We start from the raw sequence: 15,541 nt of genomic DNA, 5'->3' as shown, positions 1-15,541 counted from the left end.
TTCCCCACTGCTCCCCCCACTCTCCCCTTCCCCCCTGCTGCCCTTCCCCCCTGCTCCCCCCACTCTCCCCTTCCCCACTGCTCCCCCCACTCTCCCCTTCCCCCCTGCTGCCCCACTCACGGTCCGCAGGAACTGCACATCATCCTCCCCTTCCCCGCCCTCGGCCATGGCTGCGGGGGGCTGCGGGGCTCGGGCCGGCCGCTCAGCGGGGAGAGCCGGGCAGTGAGGGGCCGGGCCGGGCCGGGCTGCCCGCAGCTGGCGGGGGAGCGGCCCTGGATCCGCCCCTAGCCGCTGCCGATTGGAGGGGGGAGCCGGGGGGGGGGGCGCAAGGCTGAGAGAAGGGATGAATGGAGGGGGGGGACGAGCACAAGCAAGGGGGCAGGTGCCCAGAGAGCGGGTGTGCATTGGGAGGGAAGGGGCCCCTGGCCCCCCAGTGCGGGGGGGGGGGTGAGCTGTGTGTGGCTCCGCCGCCCCGACGAGGCTGCCCTAGTCTAGTGGGACTCCAGGAAATTCCCTCTTAGAGCCCAGGGCAGGGCTGGGAGCCAGGACTCCTGGGTTCTCTCCCTTGCTCAGGGAATGGGGGTAAGCGGGGGTGGGGGGTCTGCGAGCCAGGACTCCTGGGTTCTATTCTCAGCTCTCCCACTGGTTTAGGAGCTAAGGCAGGTGCCTCACCTGGCCAGCAGCTCCCTCGCACCAGTCGCAGGTGTCGCCATGCTGCCCAGATCCCACCGGGCCCTTTGTGTGTGTGCCTCAGTTTCCCCAATATACTGAATGTTTAAGTAGGTGAGGGGAAAAGATGGGTTAATCTCTGCCGGGACCCAGAGGACCAGGTGCGATGGACGGCTGGCTGCTGGGGCCCCTCGCCCAGCTAGGACCACCAACCCCCTCTGCCAGAGGCCACCCCCTGGGAGAACAAAGAGCTAGGGTCCAGGTGACCATTTCTGGCCGGGAAGAGGAACAAAGGACTGAGGAGAGGGATGGGATGGGGGGGGGGTTACGTGTCTGGAAGTGGGGGCACAGCTGGGCAGGGGGCAGAGAGACAGCAGCCAGCACGGCTCAGCCCCCACTCGAGTAGCTGCCACATCCCCTTCCCTGGGCCACACTCAGGGCTCTCTGCGCTGCGGCCCAGCTAGCCAAGCAGCCCACCCATTTTCACACCGCTGGCCCAGGGGGGCTCCAGCGCCCGGCCCTGAGGGGAGCTCACAGCCTGACACGGGGGGCTGGAGGGTCCTCGCTTCAGTCCCAGGAGGTGCTGAAACCGAGGGGCTGACCCCAGTGCCCCAAAGGGGGGCTGGCAGACTGAAAGGGTCCTCCCAGGGGCTGTCCCAGCACACCGGACCTGGGGAGCCATGATAAGGGCTTCTCCCCACCTGGGAAGGGGAAATAAAACATACTGCCCTTTAGCCCTGTCCGGCTGCGGCCATAGGAGCAGGGGTAAAGAGAGGTTTCAGAGTAAAGAGAGAAACTCTCTGTTAAAAATCAGTCTACCACGGATGCCGTTCTATGATCCCCCTTGTGTAGATGGGGAAACTGAGGCACATCCCACTAATGCAGCAGAGACGGGCATCTGTGAGGGGGCTGGGGTTGGAGCCCAGAGCCCACCGCTGGTCAGCCCCCAAGGCCTGTTTGCTTTTTGCCACATGCTGGAGAGGCAGACCTGAAATTCATCATTGGCCCAGGTTCCCAGCTGGCTGCACCCAGCTGTTGGCCCTTGGCAGGGACTGTGACTGGAAGGGCTCGGGGAAAGGGGAGGGTGGTTTTGTTGTGTGTTTGTACAGCGCCTGGCGCACCGGGGTTCCCGTAATACCGAGAGGGAGCCAGAAATAATACAACAATATTGTCTTAACACTGCAACATCAGAGAAAAGTCGCAGGGGGAAAAGATCACACCACACAACGTTAGACCAGTTCCTGCGGGGCTGCCGGGACCACGGCTGAGCACCCGGTGCCCATCGCAGCTATGAAGACTCTGACTGAATCCAGAGCCGGGCCCTGGTTCCTGCCCGTTGATTCATGTCGCTTTGCAGGGCAGGTTGCTCTTTGGGGAGGCCGCTAGAGGGCGCTGGGGTGGAAATTAATCAGCCTGTGTCATTAATTAGCAGCCTAGGAAAAGGGAGCCAAGGACAGTCATGGGGCTTCGGGCGCTAATTGGGAAGATCCGGGTGACTCTGCAGATCAGCTGCTGAAATCAAATAAATCTGGCCTGGCCCCCAGCTCTGGGCTGCCTGTCCAGGTGCCAGGCAGGAAGACCCAGAGCCACCCCCCCTCGCCAGGGTCAGGGACCCCATTATGCCAGGTGCTGCTCAGAAATGCCCACACCCAGCTGGGATCGAGGCCTCCCCATCGTCCTATTTCTCTGCCAGCGCTGGGGCAGGAAGGTGGGGTATTGGAAAGCTGGATTTATGGTGCCCCCCATCAGCCCCTTAGTGTGACCCAGTTCATGGGGTTTTTTAGTGGCTTGCTGCAAAGCTGCCCTGGGCCCTGGCCATCGGGCAGGGAGAGATGCCCCATCTCCCCTCAGGGGAGGGCGTGGGGGACAGAGTCAGCCCCAGCACACTAGCAGCAAGGGGAGCTGGATAACACCCCCAGGTGTCCTTCTGCTGCAGAGATCTCAGTGCACAACCAGACCCCAGAGCCACCAGGCTCCAGCCCCAGCCATGCAGCCCAGGATGCCCCCCACCGGCCTGTCCCTGGGGCCAGAGCCAGCCCTGGGACTGGATGAGATGTGGGGCCCCAGCTCTGCCCTGCATCTCCCCCCACATTCAAGGGGCAAGAGACCAAAGACTTCTGTGTTTTCCTCCAGCTTTGGGGGGGGGTGTGTGTGGGTTGGGTCTAATGGGGGTGGGCAGGGAGCCAGGACTCCTGGAATCTATTCCCAGCTCACCCCCCATCCCTCCCAGAGCTGGGGATGTCCCCTAACTCCCAGTTCCCCTTCCGGAGCTGGGACTGGAACCCCGGAGTCCTGGTGCCTGGCCCCCTGCTCTAAGCTCCTGGGTTCCAGCCCCAGAAGGGGAACTGGGAGTTCGGGGAAGTCACTTTGCCTCAGTTTCCTCATCTATACCCAAGGGGGGGGGTTAATTCGTCCCCCCGTCAGGTGCTCTGAGAGCTGGGGAGCCCAGCCTATGGTACGTTAAGGAGGCCAGCGGGTTTGGTTGAAATGTCAGGTGTTATCTCACTGCCAGTGAGGCAGGTCTGTCCGTCCACATCCCACAGCCTCTCCTCGGTTACAAAAATCAAACCATTCTCCCCACGCACACCAAGCACAGCCATCCCCTGGCCCCCTCAGTCCAGCAGCAGAGATCCTACCCTGTGCAGGAAACCCAGCAGCAAACACCCAGGGGACTCCACAGTATTGGCCGACCGTTCGCCGCTTCTTTGGGTGCAAAAAGAAGAAAAAAAAGTTTTAAAAAAACCTTTTTATTCTGGAAGAAATTTAAACATTTGAAAGGAAAGAAACTTCGACCCCGTGGGCCTTCTTGCTTTCGGAAGGATTGAGTGCAACTCCGAGGGCAGACCCCGCACGCCCCCGGCTCAGGAAAAGACACCAGTCCCTACACTTCATACACACATCACGGCCCGTCTCCAGAAGCAAGCAGTGCTCTCTCACCCCCCCGCCCCCTCCACCCCACAGCGAAATGCAGAAACCGCAGCCCAGAGCACGAAAGAGCCGGCAGCAGAAACCCAGGCGCGAGGAGCTGGTACCAGGCGATAACAGGGTAAAAAACCCCGGCGGAGAAATCGGCCTCGGAATTTGAGCCCAGGACGAGCCAGCTTCCCAGAGGCCAGCGGGTGAGGGCACAGAGCGGCTCGGGAATGGCCGGCCGGGGGCTGAAATGCCCAAAGAATTCATAGTTCTCACACAGCATGCCCGCCGGGACCCGGAGAGGACGTGGCTACTAGGGCAAGGCAGCCGGGGTGCCCCAGCCGGTTTGGGTCACGCAGAGGTCCAGAGGGCAAGGGGAGGGCTCAGCCGCAGCCTAGGGGATTCCAAACTTCGAGGCCCAGTTTGCCCCCCAGAAGGCAGGGGAACGCAGCACATCAAGGGGGGGCACCATGGACCCCCCGCCCCTTCACAGATCCAGGGAGTCCTGGCTGGCGGTGAGTTTAGTACCCGGCAGTGGGGATTTTGGGGAGTGACACCAATTGGCCCCCAGCAGCTGCTGGAGCTGGGGGTCACAGGAGGGGCAGGCGGGGGTTGGGTGCCACGTCCCGGGGGCTGGCATTGGGCACGGCAGTGCCCGGCTCCCTCCGGCCCCGCAGTCCCACGAAGGCCAGGGTGAGGCGCTTGTGGCTGACGAAGATCTGACGCCCACAGGCCCGGAAGTAGCTCAGTGGACTCTTGGGGGGCTGCAGGCCGGGGTCGCCCCGCCCCAAGGCCTTGGCCCCAGCGGGCAGGGGCAGGGCGCTCTCGTGGCTGAGCGAGCGCCCGAAGCGCCGGCCCCGGGCTGCCCGTTTGGGGGTGCCGGCTCCGGCGGGCTGGGCGGTGGAGCGCGGGAAGGCCAGGGTCAGTCGCTTCACATGGCGCTTGGGGGCACCGTCGGGGCCGGGAAGACGCTGGGAAAGAGAGCCAGGAGCCGGCCGCTCCCCCTCTGGCTCCGGGCCACCCTCTCCGGCCCCCAGGCAGCCGGGCACAGCACTGCCGGGGGCCAGCGTGACGCACAGCATGGGGGTGCCCAGCGGCTCCGGACCAGGTCGGCTCCCTGGGGTGCCATCCAGCGGCTCCCTCTCACCTCCTCCAGGGCGGGATGGGGAGCTTCCCGACCTGGCTGCTCCTGGGAGGTCGTCGACACTGCCCTCTGCCCCCGACAGGCCCTCAGGCCAGCTCAGGGACCTGCGCAGGGCCCGCTGCTGTCTGCGGGGGGCCCCAGTGCGGCTTCTGAACCAGGCCTCCAGGTCCAGCTCCGTGGCGCAAGGCTTCTTGCTGGCATCTGCGGATCCCGCGCAGGTCCCGGGGTCTCGCTTGCTCTGCCCGGCAGCGGGGCCTTCGACAGCAGGTGTCCCTGGAACGCAGACATGGCCCCGTCACTGCCCCAGCCAACTTGGGGCCCGGCGCCCAGCCGCACCGTGGGGGGCCGCTCGGTGCCTGGCAAAATCAGACGCAGCACTGAGATGCAGCCACCTCGGGGGTGCAGCGTGGCAGCTGTTCGTACAGGGTTCCCTCGCTCTGGGGCAGGGCACTGGGAGTCTTTGTGCAGGGATCCCTCACCCGCTACTGAGATGCAGCCACCTCTGGGGTGGGGTGGGGTGGGGTGCGGGGGCTGGTTATACAGAGAGCCCTCACCCAGCGCTGAGATGCAGCTGTCTCTGGGGTGGGGTGGTGGGACCGTTTATACAGGGGCCCCTCACCTAGCACTAAGATGCAGCCACCTCTGGGGTGGGGCACAGCAGCTTATATGCTGACCTCTTTAAGCGGTTGGGATCTTCGACTTGCCAGCTGCGTCGGTATCATGCGAACAGACCCCCAGCGCGCCGAGGCTCTCTGGCCCCGGGAAGGGCGAAGATGAGCCTGTAGATCCAAGCCACTAAACCCCCGCCCGCCCCTGGCACGCCCCGCCCAGCTCTGTTGAAACCAGCCGATTACAACACTTGACAACTGGGCCGGGAAGAAGCTATTTCACCATTGGGTCGAGACGCAGCATGGCTGCTGCGGGGGGGAGGGGGGAGGCGGCGTCTGGGGTTACGGGGTTCAACCCACCCGCCCTTCAGCGCCGCAGGCTGGGAAGGGGGAGCCAGGTCAATGGCGGAGCAGGCCGGATGGGTGCCAGCCAAGGATGCTGATGGGGGCCTCGCAGGGGAGGTGAACAGGTTGTGCCATGCCCATCTCTGATCCAAACCTCACTCCCTTTATCTGGCCCTGCCCGCACCCCTAGAAGATGGGGGCCTTTGCATTACGCCACCCCCAAGGCATAAGCTGTACCATCATCCAGCTCTGTGGGACTGGACAAGGGCAGCGGGACCCAGCTCTGCGGGGCTCGGTGTCCCTCCAGGGCGTCTGCCACCATCCGCTTCATCAGATGCCAGCTGCTGGGCTCGGGGGCCTTGGCGTCCCGCTTGGCGGGGCCCGGGGGAGGCTGCAGGGGGGAGAAAGGGAGAAGGGCTGGGGCTTTGCTACCTGGGACAGGCCCCGGGGCCAGAGCCGCAGCTAGAAAGCACCTGGAGGGGCCCGTGGCCAGGTGCCAGGGGAGGGCTCCGAGGTCTGTCCCCCGGGAGCAAGCAGGCACATGGCACAAGGAGGCCGGCCCCTTTAAACAAGTGCTCGGACATCTGGGTTCTGCCCCACACCCCTTTAAACGGCCCCCCGCCCCCCAAGCTGCCGGAGTTCTTTTCCACAACCCAAGCTATGGGATTACAAATGAACTTGCAATGAGCTGGCCTAGGTGTGTGGAACTGCTGCCCCCTGCTGGATGGACCCTGCGCTGCAGCGTCACGCATCTTAAGCCCTATACTGCTAACAGGGATTCACCTCTAGGCCAAAGAGGGGGCCCGCATGTCTGGAGTTACTCACCTGCTCCTTCCCGCTGTGGGCGAAGATGCGCAAGGATTTGCGCCCCGCATCCTGCCGCTCGAAGGGAGCTGGGGAGCCACCGGCGGATCGGCCAGAGAGCTTCCTGGATGGGAAGAAGCAGGGCATCGGGACAGCTGCCCAGGATGGGGCGGGCTGGGCACCAAGCAGGCATTAGGGGAGCCCCCAGAGCCAGGCACTGCCAGAAACGTCCACCGGGCTTCAAATGCTGCCCGTTGCACAGAACAGGGATGAGCCAATGCAAAACACACACACACACGGGAGGTGGGTGTCGAGTTGGGAGCCATTACACTGATGGCCGGGGGGCGGTCGGGGGTCAGGCATAGGGCTGGGACCCAGAGGATCGGGCTTCAATTCCTGACTCTGCCACCACCTCCCTGGAGGCACCTTGGGCAAGTCCCAGCATCTTCTGGGCCTCAGTTTCCCCAGCTGTTGTGGGGGTCGGGGTGTCTGCAGTGCCAGGCACAATGGGCAGCCTCAATCTCAGTGGGGGGGGGGTCTGCACACACCTGGCCCCACGGAGGCCCCCCGATCTCGCTCTGGGGGGCGTCTGTGCAGCGCCTAGCTCCCCGGAAGCCCCCCAGCTCAGAAACCAGCATTTCCAGCCATTGCCCCAGCTGTGGGCCAGGAGCAGGCACCCCAGTGCAGTTACCAGTGGGGCAACCCCCCCGCCCCCCACCTTACCTCCGAGGACGCCTCTTGCAGCTGCTCTTCCTTCGGTGCAGGCCGGCGCTGGGAGGCAGAGTCTCCGCAGCAGGGGGCAACTCTGGGGGGCTGTTGGCGAAGACCTCAGGGGGGCTGGCTGGAGCTGGTGGGGAGGGGAGGCAGAGGGGTCAACCAAGGAGCAGGGCGGGGGGGGTCTGGTATTTTGGGGGGGGAGAAAATAGATGCTTGTCTATTATGTGGGGGAGAGATAGGTGAGAGGGGTATGGTTACAGCAGGGGGGGGGGGCGCACGGGCTGGCAGCCAGGACTCCTGGGTTCTCTCCTGGCTCTGGGAGGGGTGTGGGGTCTAGTGGTTAGAGCGGGGGGGGCTGGGAGCCAGGACTCCCGGGTTCTATCCCAAGCTCTGCCACAGACTCGTGGCATGGCTTGAGGAGGACACTTCCCCCCGCCCCCCCGCACCTCCTTTCCCCCTCTAACATGGGGTTTGAAATCCTACCGGAGTCTGAGCTCTCTGGGGCAGAGACTGTGGCCATGCAGCGACGGGGGCCCCAATCCTGGCTGGGGCCCCTTGTTAGAGGGTTTATTCTTTCACCCTCCCACTTTCCTGATCCTTCTCGTGTGAACAGAGAGCAACACTAACCCAAGTCCAAAGGTGCAAACAATTCGATGTTTATTGGGGTGAACTTCCAGCAAGCTTAAATCCAAATTCCTTATTTTCGAATTCTAACTTATTCCTAATTATCACTACAAAAGTTTTTTTTCTCCTTCTGCTGATAATTGCCCACCTTAATTGACTAGTCTCGTTAGAGTTGGTATGGCAACCCCCATAGTTTCAGGTTCTCTGTGTATATCTTCCCACTGTATTTTCCACTGCATGCATCCGATGAAGTGGGCTTTAGCTGACGAAAGCTTATGCTCAGATAACTTTGTTTGTCTCTAAGCTGCCACAAGGACTCCTCGTTCTTTTAACTTTCTTCCTGGTTGCCCCTAATTTACATAGTAATCATCTCAGCTATTCCTTAACCAATCATTTTACTGAAATCCAGCTAACCAGTCCTAACAGTGTAAAATAATTCTCTAACCCGTTATATCGCACTACCCTAATTAACGGACAGCGAGCAAAATTAATTATGCAGCAGACCGAAACAATTAGAGAACCAGACAGATTGACCATAGAAAAGTGGGGGCCATAAAGGTAAAACACACAGAAGTGAGGGGCAGAGAGTCCCGTGGCACCTGACAGACTAACAGACGTGTTGGAGCATGAGCTTTCGCGGGTGAACACCCACTTCGTCGGATGCATGTCATGAGGGTTTCACACCCACAACCATTGAGAAGGGATTTCTTGCCAGGCCAGATATTATCAAACCAAGTTCTCTTTAACCATCTGAAGATCTGTTTCTTTGTCGGGTGGTGACGGGCGCTATCGGGCTGTTCGGGAGACGGTCCTGTCCCAACACCACCTTACTTCCGTGTGACTGGTTTGGGAGGTGAGGACTTCCCGGCTGATGGCTGCCCCGACCGCTTGGCCAAAGAGCCAGGCCTTGGACTGTCACAGCGAGAGCAGCCCAGACACTGGCAGACTGATTTTGATTCTTTGTTTTAACCCCCTGTAACGAGCAAAGTGATAAAAATACCTAAATTCTCCAAGTCTAGGCTTTACAGACAGGCCTGACTATCTAGACCCTAACACCCTTCACTGCCGTGAGGGCAGAGCACCCCGCGGGCAGTCAGCCCCCCTGGCCGTACCATCATCTGGGGGCTGATCGAAGGGGTCCCCGGCCTCGTCCGTGGACAGATCTGAGCCAGCCGGCCCCACGGCGGGTCTCCTGCAAGGGGCATGCAGGCAGCGTTAGCGGGACCGGAACCGGCTCGCCTGCCCAGAGTTCCCAGCATGCATTGTAGGATGTGCCCGGGAAACTGGGTGCCCCTCAATGCTTGGGTCCTCCCCGCAGTCTGGCATCCCCCTGCTCCACCCACACCATGCTCCCCAGTGCCCGCCCCCTGCTCTGAGCTCCCCGGTGCCCCCCCAGGGGAACGGCAAGGAGCTGCCTACCGCTTCTTGGTGCCCAGCTGGGCCTCCTGGGCCAGCTCCTCCAAGGCCTTGCGCTTGGCGCCGAAGGGGAGGGTCCGGGGCACCAGGCTGGAGACACTTGGGGAGTCTAGGGAGAGGAGAGGGGGGGCTGGGGTCCACACGGGCTTGGGGAGGTTCCCCAGGTTTGCCACGGCCTCTCCCCGACCCAGCAGGGTACCCCCCCACAACTCATGCACCCCGTCGCTGCATGGAAGAGACCCTGTGGGGGGCTGCAGGGGGTGCTCTTCCCTGGCAGTCAGGGCTGGCCCCATTGCCCCAGGGGGCCGGTGTTGCAGGAGGTGCCATTACTCAGACAAGGTGCGAACGCAGCGTGGCCTTTCGTAGCTACCCCCTCAGGCCCAGGACTGCTCTTCGCTTCCAGTCCTAAACTGCTGCGTGGCTGTGAACCAGCCCCCCATGCCCCACCCCAGAGGTGGCTGCATCTCAGCACCGGGCGAGGGGTCCCTGTATGAAGCGCCCCCGTGCCCCACCCCAGAGGTGGCTGCATCTCCATGCTGGGCAAGGGATCCCTGTATAAACAGCCCCACGCCCCACCCCAGAGTTGGCCTCATCCCAGTGCCAGGCAAAGGGTCTCTACGCATGCCGCGTAAAGCACTTTAGGATGCCCAGAGCCCTCTCCACAACTGTTCAAATGAGGATCTGGGGACACCCAATATGGGGGCGGGGGAGGAGCTGGGGGTCACTGAAACACAGGGGCTGAGAGTGGCCTTGTACTTGTCCTAGCCCCACAGTACCAGCTGCCCCCCCTCGAGCCAGCCCCCATCCCCATGCCCCCACCCAGCAGCCCTGCACTCACCCACTCTTGGCTCCTGGGCCAGAGGCCCCCCGGCACCACGCCCCACTCGGAGTTTGGTCAGGGCCCCGTTCACAATCTCTGCAAGACAGGAAACTGGGCGGATACAACCCCACAGCGCCCGCCACCCAGCACATCCCTGCCCCCTGGGGCCAGCACCCCCCCTCCTAGGATAGGGGCAGACACACCCCATCTTGGAAGGTTGAACACCCCTTGGGGGGGGCCCCACACTGGCAGGGTAAGGGGCTTGTCTGTGAGTAGAGTGTCAGGACTCCTGGGTTCTCTTCCCGGCCCTGGCAGGGGAGTGGGGACTAGTGGTCAGAACAGGGGGCTGGGAGCCAGAACTCCTGGGTTCTCTGCCTGTGCCTGGCAGCGAGCTGGAACCCAGACCCTCACCACCAACGCTCCTCCGGCGAAGCCTCTGGTGCCGCCCTGCCAGCCCATCTCCGGCATCCCTGGGCCCCGCCTGGCTCTGGCGGCCACTGTCCAGCTCAGGGGAAGGAGCTGGGAATTTGTCCAGGAGGAACTGGGGGACTCTGCCTAGAGGGGAGACATGGGGGGGAGGGGTTTAGAGCCAAGACACCCCGGGACTAAGAATCTCCTTCCTGTCACCCCAGAGCCACCTGCTTGCAGCCTCCGGACACCCCCATCTGTCTGGTGCCTCTTTGCTGCTACCCAGCCCCCAAAGCTGGGCGGGGGGGGGGGAGCCAGCATAGCATGGGGGCAAAGCCCACTGCAACTGCAGCCATGCACTGGAGGGCTGGGGGGAGGGGCAGACCAGCCCACTGGACATAGGGCATTCAGCAGAGCTGGGGATTATGGGATAGGACACAGCCAGGAGGCCCTGACCCCATGTCCAGGGCTGCTGTCTCCTGCCCCCTCCGGACGCCCCCTGCACTGACATTGGGACCTGTCCCGGAGCGGTGTCCTGCCACCAGTCAGCAGCCCCCGTGCCCCGCTCCAGAAGTGGCTGCATCCCAGCGCCAGGCGAGGAGTCCCTGTATAAACAGTCCACGCGCCCCACCCAAGAGGTGGCTGCATTGACCCCTGTGTAAACCGCTTGCAACATACTTCTGGATGCAAAGCCCTAGAAAAATGTCAGCAGGGATTCAAACTATTTCACAGTCCCCCAAAGGCTCTGGGGGGAATCCCCATTAGCAGTACAGGGCATAGGACACAGACTTGCTGTCTGTCTCACTCTCGGAAGGGTCGGCCATGCACAGTCCCGGTCCCCCCCGGCAGGGGCCCTGCTCACCGATGTGGGGCGCGTGGCTGATCAGGGCCTGCACGGCACCCGCCTGGAGTGGTAGCCGACGCTCGGCACCCGGCGCATCGCTCAGCACACAGCTGGGGAAGAGGTTGGGGGCGAAGATCACGGCCAGGTTGGCCTCGTCCATCTTGTTCTCCTGGCACCTGCGGGCGGGACGATGGGGTAGGGGAGCTGAGCCGGACACCAGGAGGCGGGCCCATGCTGCTGGGGGTTCAAACCCAGCCGGGTCCCCAGTTCCTCCAGTCCCAGCCCCATCTGAATATCACTGCACAGCCCGACAGGGATAGCAGTCTCTGGAGAGGCCCAGGGCTGGGAGTGAGGGGCACCGGCAGAGCTGGGGAGGGGGAGCCCAGGGCCGGGATTGCAGGGGCTGCGGGTCAGGAGTGAGGGGCACCGGCGCACACCCACCTGGCTGCCACGTCCCGCAGGAAGGTGCAGAAGTAGCGGAGGGCGTGGGCGCTGTGGCGGGGCAGCAGGCAGCTCAGCAGCAGGGTGAGGGGGCCCCGCTCGCCCTCGGCTGGGTGCTGCTGGGCGCGGCACAAGGGCTCCTGCAGCTCGGCCGGGATGAGGGGCTCGGGCAGGTGCCGCAGGAATTGCTTGAGCAGCGCGGCCAGGTCGCAGGGGGCGGCCGCGTCCAGGCAGCTCTCCCCGGCCTCCAGCTGGGCCTGGAACGACAGGGCCCCGAGGAGCATGGGGCGGGAAGCAGATCCGCCACCGACGCCTCAGGGGAGTCACGCCCCACCCTGTGCCTCAGTTTCCCCAAGCTGGGTGAACGCCACCCACCCAGCCGGCGTCGTTCCAGGGCTGACCGGTGCAAGGCTCTGAACAAGGATCCTGCCACCCTGCTCAGAGGCAGAGCCCGGACCCGCCCAGCCTGCTCCCCCAGCTGGCTGTCACCCCTCCTCGCTGAGCAGCCCACAGGGAGCCCATGGATCAGCCAGCCAGGCCTCACTGGGCATGGACCAAATCCCTCTGCCTGACCCCTCCAGCCCTGGAGCATGAGGGTGGATTCCCCTTCGGCTCTCTCCTGCCTGCCCCCTGGGGGGATGGAGGCCAGGGGAGGGGCTGAGCAAAGACCCCAGGCTCCCACCAGGCTGCGGGAGGGGGATAGGCTTGGAGCAGGGGTGTTACCCAAGACTCCAGCCTGGGTCTGTGGCAACATCCCTTGGATTTCATCAGCCTGCAGCAGCGGGAAGCCCAGAGCACAGGGACGCTGCTGGCCCCCAGCCCCAAATAGAGTCCGCCAACCCCCAATGTACAGCCACATCCCCACCCCCCACCGTACAGACCCCACCCTGCAGAGAGCGGATGCTGGGAGTGAAGAGGGCTTTGGAAGTGAAATTGAAGAAGGGAGGGGTCAACTTGAGGTTGGGGGGAGCCAGAACTCCTGGGTTCTATCCCCAGCTCTGGGAGGGGAGTGGGGTCTAGTGGTTAGAGCAGGGTGCATGTCTGTATGGGGGGGACGACACACGAGGGGGGGGGAGACGTAATCCCATCCACTGCAAGTTCAAGGTGCTTTGAAAGCACATCCTCGTGCGTCTGGCCCAGACCGAGCTGAACAGCCCACTGCTGCTGCTGGCCGAGAGCGTCTCCTCGCGCTCCAGGAGTGAAGGTTTCATGGGGAGGGCTCCCCTCCCCCCCATCCCCCCCCCCAGGCACCGGATCTCACCCTGCCTGGTGCTCAATCACTAACCACCATCAGCCACGTGCCGGGGCCTTATTGCTGGCTGAGATGTACGTGCAGAGCAGCCTGCGACAGGGCGGGTGAGGAGGTTCGTTATCACGAATGGGGGGGGGGGGCTGCCCCCACAGCACCAAGGTCCTGATCCCGAGCCGGGGAGGGGGTCACGTACCTTCAAGGCCTTGATGCGGGTCATGGAGCCGGATTTCCGGAACAGCCCCTCTGTGTGCAGATGCGGACGCAGGGCCTCACAGATCTGCACCAGGAACCTGGGGGCAGACACGGGGGGACGCTACGGAGGCAGCAGTAAGACCCTGCAGGCTGGGGGGGGGGGTTTCTCAGTCCGCATCAGCCCCTCCCCCCTTAACCCTTTGGGGGTCTTGTGGCCAAACCTCTCCTAGACAGCCTCCCACACCACGTCGGCTTGAGCGTACAGAGAGCCCGAGACAATTGCCCTGGGGGCAGTTCCCCCCACCCCATTTACCCCTCTCTGAAACCCACTGCTCCAGGGGGGCTCTCTACCGACACCCCCCCAGCAGGGGCTGGACCCCACCAGAGCTCTGCTCCAGGGAGCGGTGTCACCCCTTCACGAGACGGGGGTGGTCTGAGAAGAAGCCCCCCACCCCCCAACCAACCCACACCCTGGGTAGCTGTCCCCTGATGCCTCAAATGAGGTGGGGGAAGGGCTACCAAAGACAGGGGTGGGGCCACTGAGTCCCTGCAAGACCCTGAGCTGGGCCGGGGGGGCAGGGGGGCTCTGTTCTCTCTCTCCTCCCACCCCCACCCCATTCCCTCCAGCCCAACCATGAAGTTACTGGAGTCACGTTTCCTAAGATCCGTATCCAACACTGGTCCCGGCTGGTGGCAAGCTCTCCTTTCGTGCCCTCCCGCTGCCCCCCCCCCACTCACCGCGGTACTCCCACCACGTTCTCCGAGAGGGGCAGCGCGTGCAGCGGGGTCCCGAACGGGCCGGCGGGCGACGCAAGGGGAGGTTTCTCCTGGCACTGAGAGAGGAGAGAGAGAGAAGAGACAGGACTTGCCACTGGCCCGCTGCTCTGAGCTGTCCAGCTTGGGGCCTCCACCCGGTGCCTATCACCACGGCCTCTGGGCATCAGACTGGAGGGCAGAGGATGGGGTCTGCGGCCAGCGTGGGAGAGCTGTGGCCAAGAGCAGGCGGCCTCCCTGCCAGCTGACCCATTGCCCCCTGTCCTAAAGAAAACTCCCCCCAAGCTGTGGGCAGTAGAGGGCGTATGAGACACAGAGCAGCAGGTCTGACTGGAGTCAGCAGCAGGCAGCTCGGTTCATCCCAACGCCCCGCAGCGAAACCTCACACAGGGCTGAAGATAAAAGGGGGTCCCCTCGCTCCTGGTCCCCCCGCCAATATCTGCCCTCTCCGGGGAAAGCCAGTGCAGCCCCCAGGGCAGAGCTCTCCAAGGCCTCTCCCCCGGGGGGGTGGGGGTGCTATCGAGGCAGGAGATCTATGCCTGTGGGCCTAGGCAGTGGGGCAGGGCTTACGGGGGGGAGAAATAGGGTCACCGGAGCTGCTGCTTTGAAGCGCAAAGGAGCGCATCCTGTTTCATGCACGCGGCGCCCACAACAAGGGAACCGCCGGCAGCGTGACCCGGTTACGGGGCCGGGGGGAGACTCCCAGGATGCCCCAAGGCAGAACCGGTCTGGTTCAGGGGGGTGGGGCAGCTTGGCAAAGAGCTTCGCAAAAGGGGGGGGCCCCCATTTCCATGGCAGGTGGGGAAACCAAGGCAGAGGGGGCACCCCTTTTGCCCAAGCAGAGCTGGGAATGGAACCCAGGAGTTCTGGCTCCCCCTCTCCTCTGGTTCCAACCACTAGGCCCAACTCCCTCTTCCCAGGCTGGGAGGGGAAACCAGGAGTCCCAACAGTCAGATCATAAACACTCCTCCTCCCCCCCTCCCCCCGTTAATTAACCTGCCGTCTCCAGCTCCCACAGAGGCACTGCAGGGCCGGCTGTGCCATGCCCCCATCGAAGACGGGCTGCACCCCAGACGCAGCTGCCTGGAGGCCCGTTGGGGCCCACTCCTCCCGCACTTACGGGCGAGTTACTCAGAGTGGGTTTCCAGTGCTTGAGCCTCATGCCGGCGGTCCGCAGGTGGCGGAGAACAGCCTCCGCCAGCTCCTTTCTCTCTGGGCTGGGCATGGCTCCGGGCTCCCGGCCAAGGCCGTCACATCACGCGGCCCCAGCTGCCCCCAGCACGGGCCCAAGGGATGCGGTGCAACTGGGCAAGGAGGAGAGGGAACCACTTAGCCTGGGGGTGGCTGGCTCTGTCCCAGCACCCAATGCAGCCCCCCTGTTTCATTATTAAATGGGGACACCCCCCCCCTTGAGTTCAGCCAGCTACAGCTTTGCAAGATGCCACAATCCCCTTGACTCTGCCCCTCGATCTCAGCCTGTCCCCACCCCGCATCCTGGCCATTCGTCTCCTCCAAGACCCCTCCAGTCTTGGGTGCCCCCAATCCTACCCTGTCAACCCCCTCTAACCTT

The 15,541-nt window shown here is 63.5% G+C and overlaps 2 protein-coding genes across 2 annotated transcripts in view; both read right to left on the bottom strand.

Annotated features, from left to right (window-relative positions):
* Positions 1-168, bottom strand: part of RYR1 (ryanodine receptor 1) — a 38,415-nt gene extending 38,247 nt beyond the window's left edge. The window contains 1 exon segment of the mRNA XM_077840750.1: positions 121-168. Within this exon segment, the coding sequence (XP_077696876.1) occupies positions 121-168 (48 nt within the window).
* Positions 169-3,427: 3,259 nt separating this feature from the next.
* LOC144279259 (uncharacterized) lies at positions 3,428-15,178 on the bottom strand. The gene is made up of 13 exons (XM_077840749.1): positions 15,092-15,178; positions 13,936-14,030; positions 13,199-13,295; positions 11,754-12,010; positions 11,331-11,488; positions 10,472-10,615; positions 10,079-10,156; positions 9,244-9,349; positions 8,937-9,016; positions 7,207-7,330; positions 6,505-6,607; positions 5,917-6,070; positions 3,428-4,999 (listed from the first exon to the last, which is right to left on the bottom strand). Exons 1-13 carry the CDS (start codon positions 15,131-15,133, stop codon positions 4,173-4,175), a joined length of 2,265 nt encoding a protein of 754 aa, XP_077696875.1. The 5' UTR covers positions 15,134-15,178; the 3' UTR covers positions 3,428-4,172.
* Positions 15,179-15,541: the final 363 nt, after the last annotated feature.

This window comes from Eretmochelys imbricata, chromosome 23, assembly GCF_965152235.1.
Source record: "Eretmochelys imbricata isolate rEreImb1 chromosome 23, rEreImb1.hap1, whole genome shotgun sequence".
Classification (NCBI taxonomy): Eukaryota; Metazoa; Chordata; order Testudines; family Cheloniidae; genus Eretmochelys; species Eretmochelys imbricata.
Note: the sequence above shows the minus strand (reverse complement) of the source record. Positions and strands in the feature narration are given on the sequence as shown.

Excerpts from the sequence above, each read along its gene's own strand:
- LOC144279259 (XM_077840749.1), bottom strand. The coding sequence starts at position 15,133 with ATGAGGCTCAAGCACTGGAAACCCACTCTGAGTAACTCGCCC. Across the intron at positions 14,031-15,091 it reads CCACTCTGAGTAACTCGCCC|TGCCAGGAGAAACCTCCCCT; the intron begins GTAAGTGCGGGA and ends CTCCTCTCTCAG. Across the intron at positions 12,011-13,198 it reads CCCGCATCAAGGCCTTGAAG|GCCCAGCTGGAGGCCGGGGA; the intron begins GTACGTGACCCC and ends CTGTCGTTCCAG.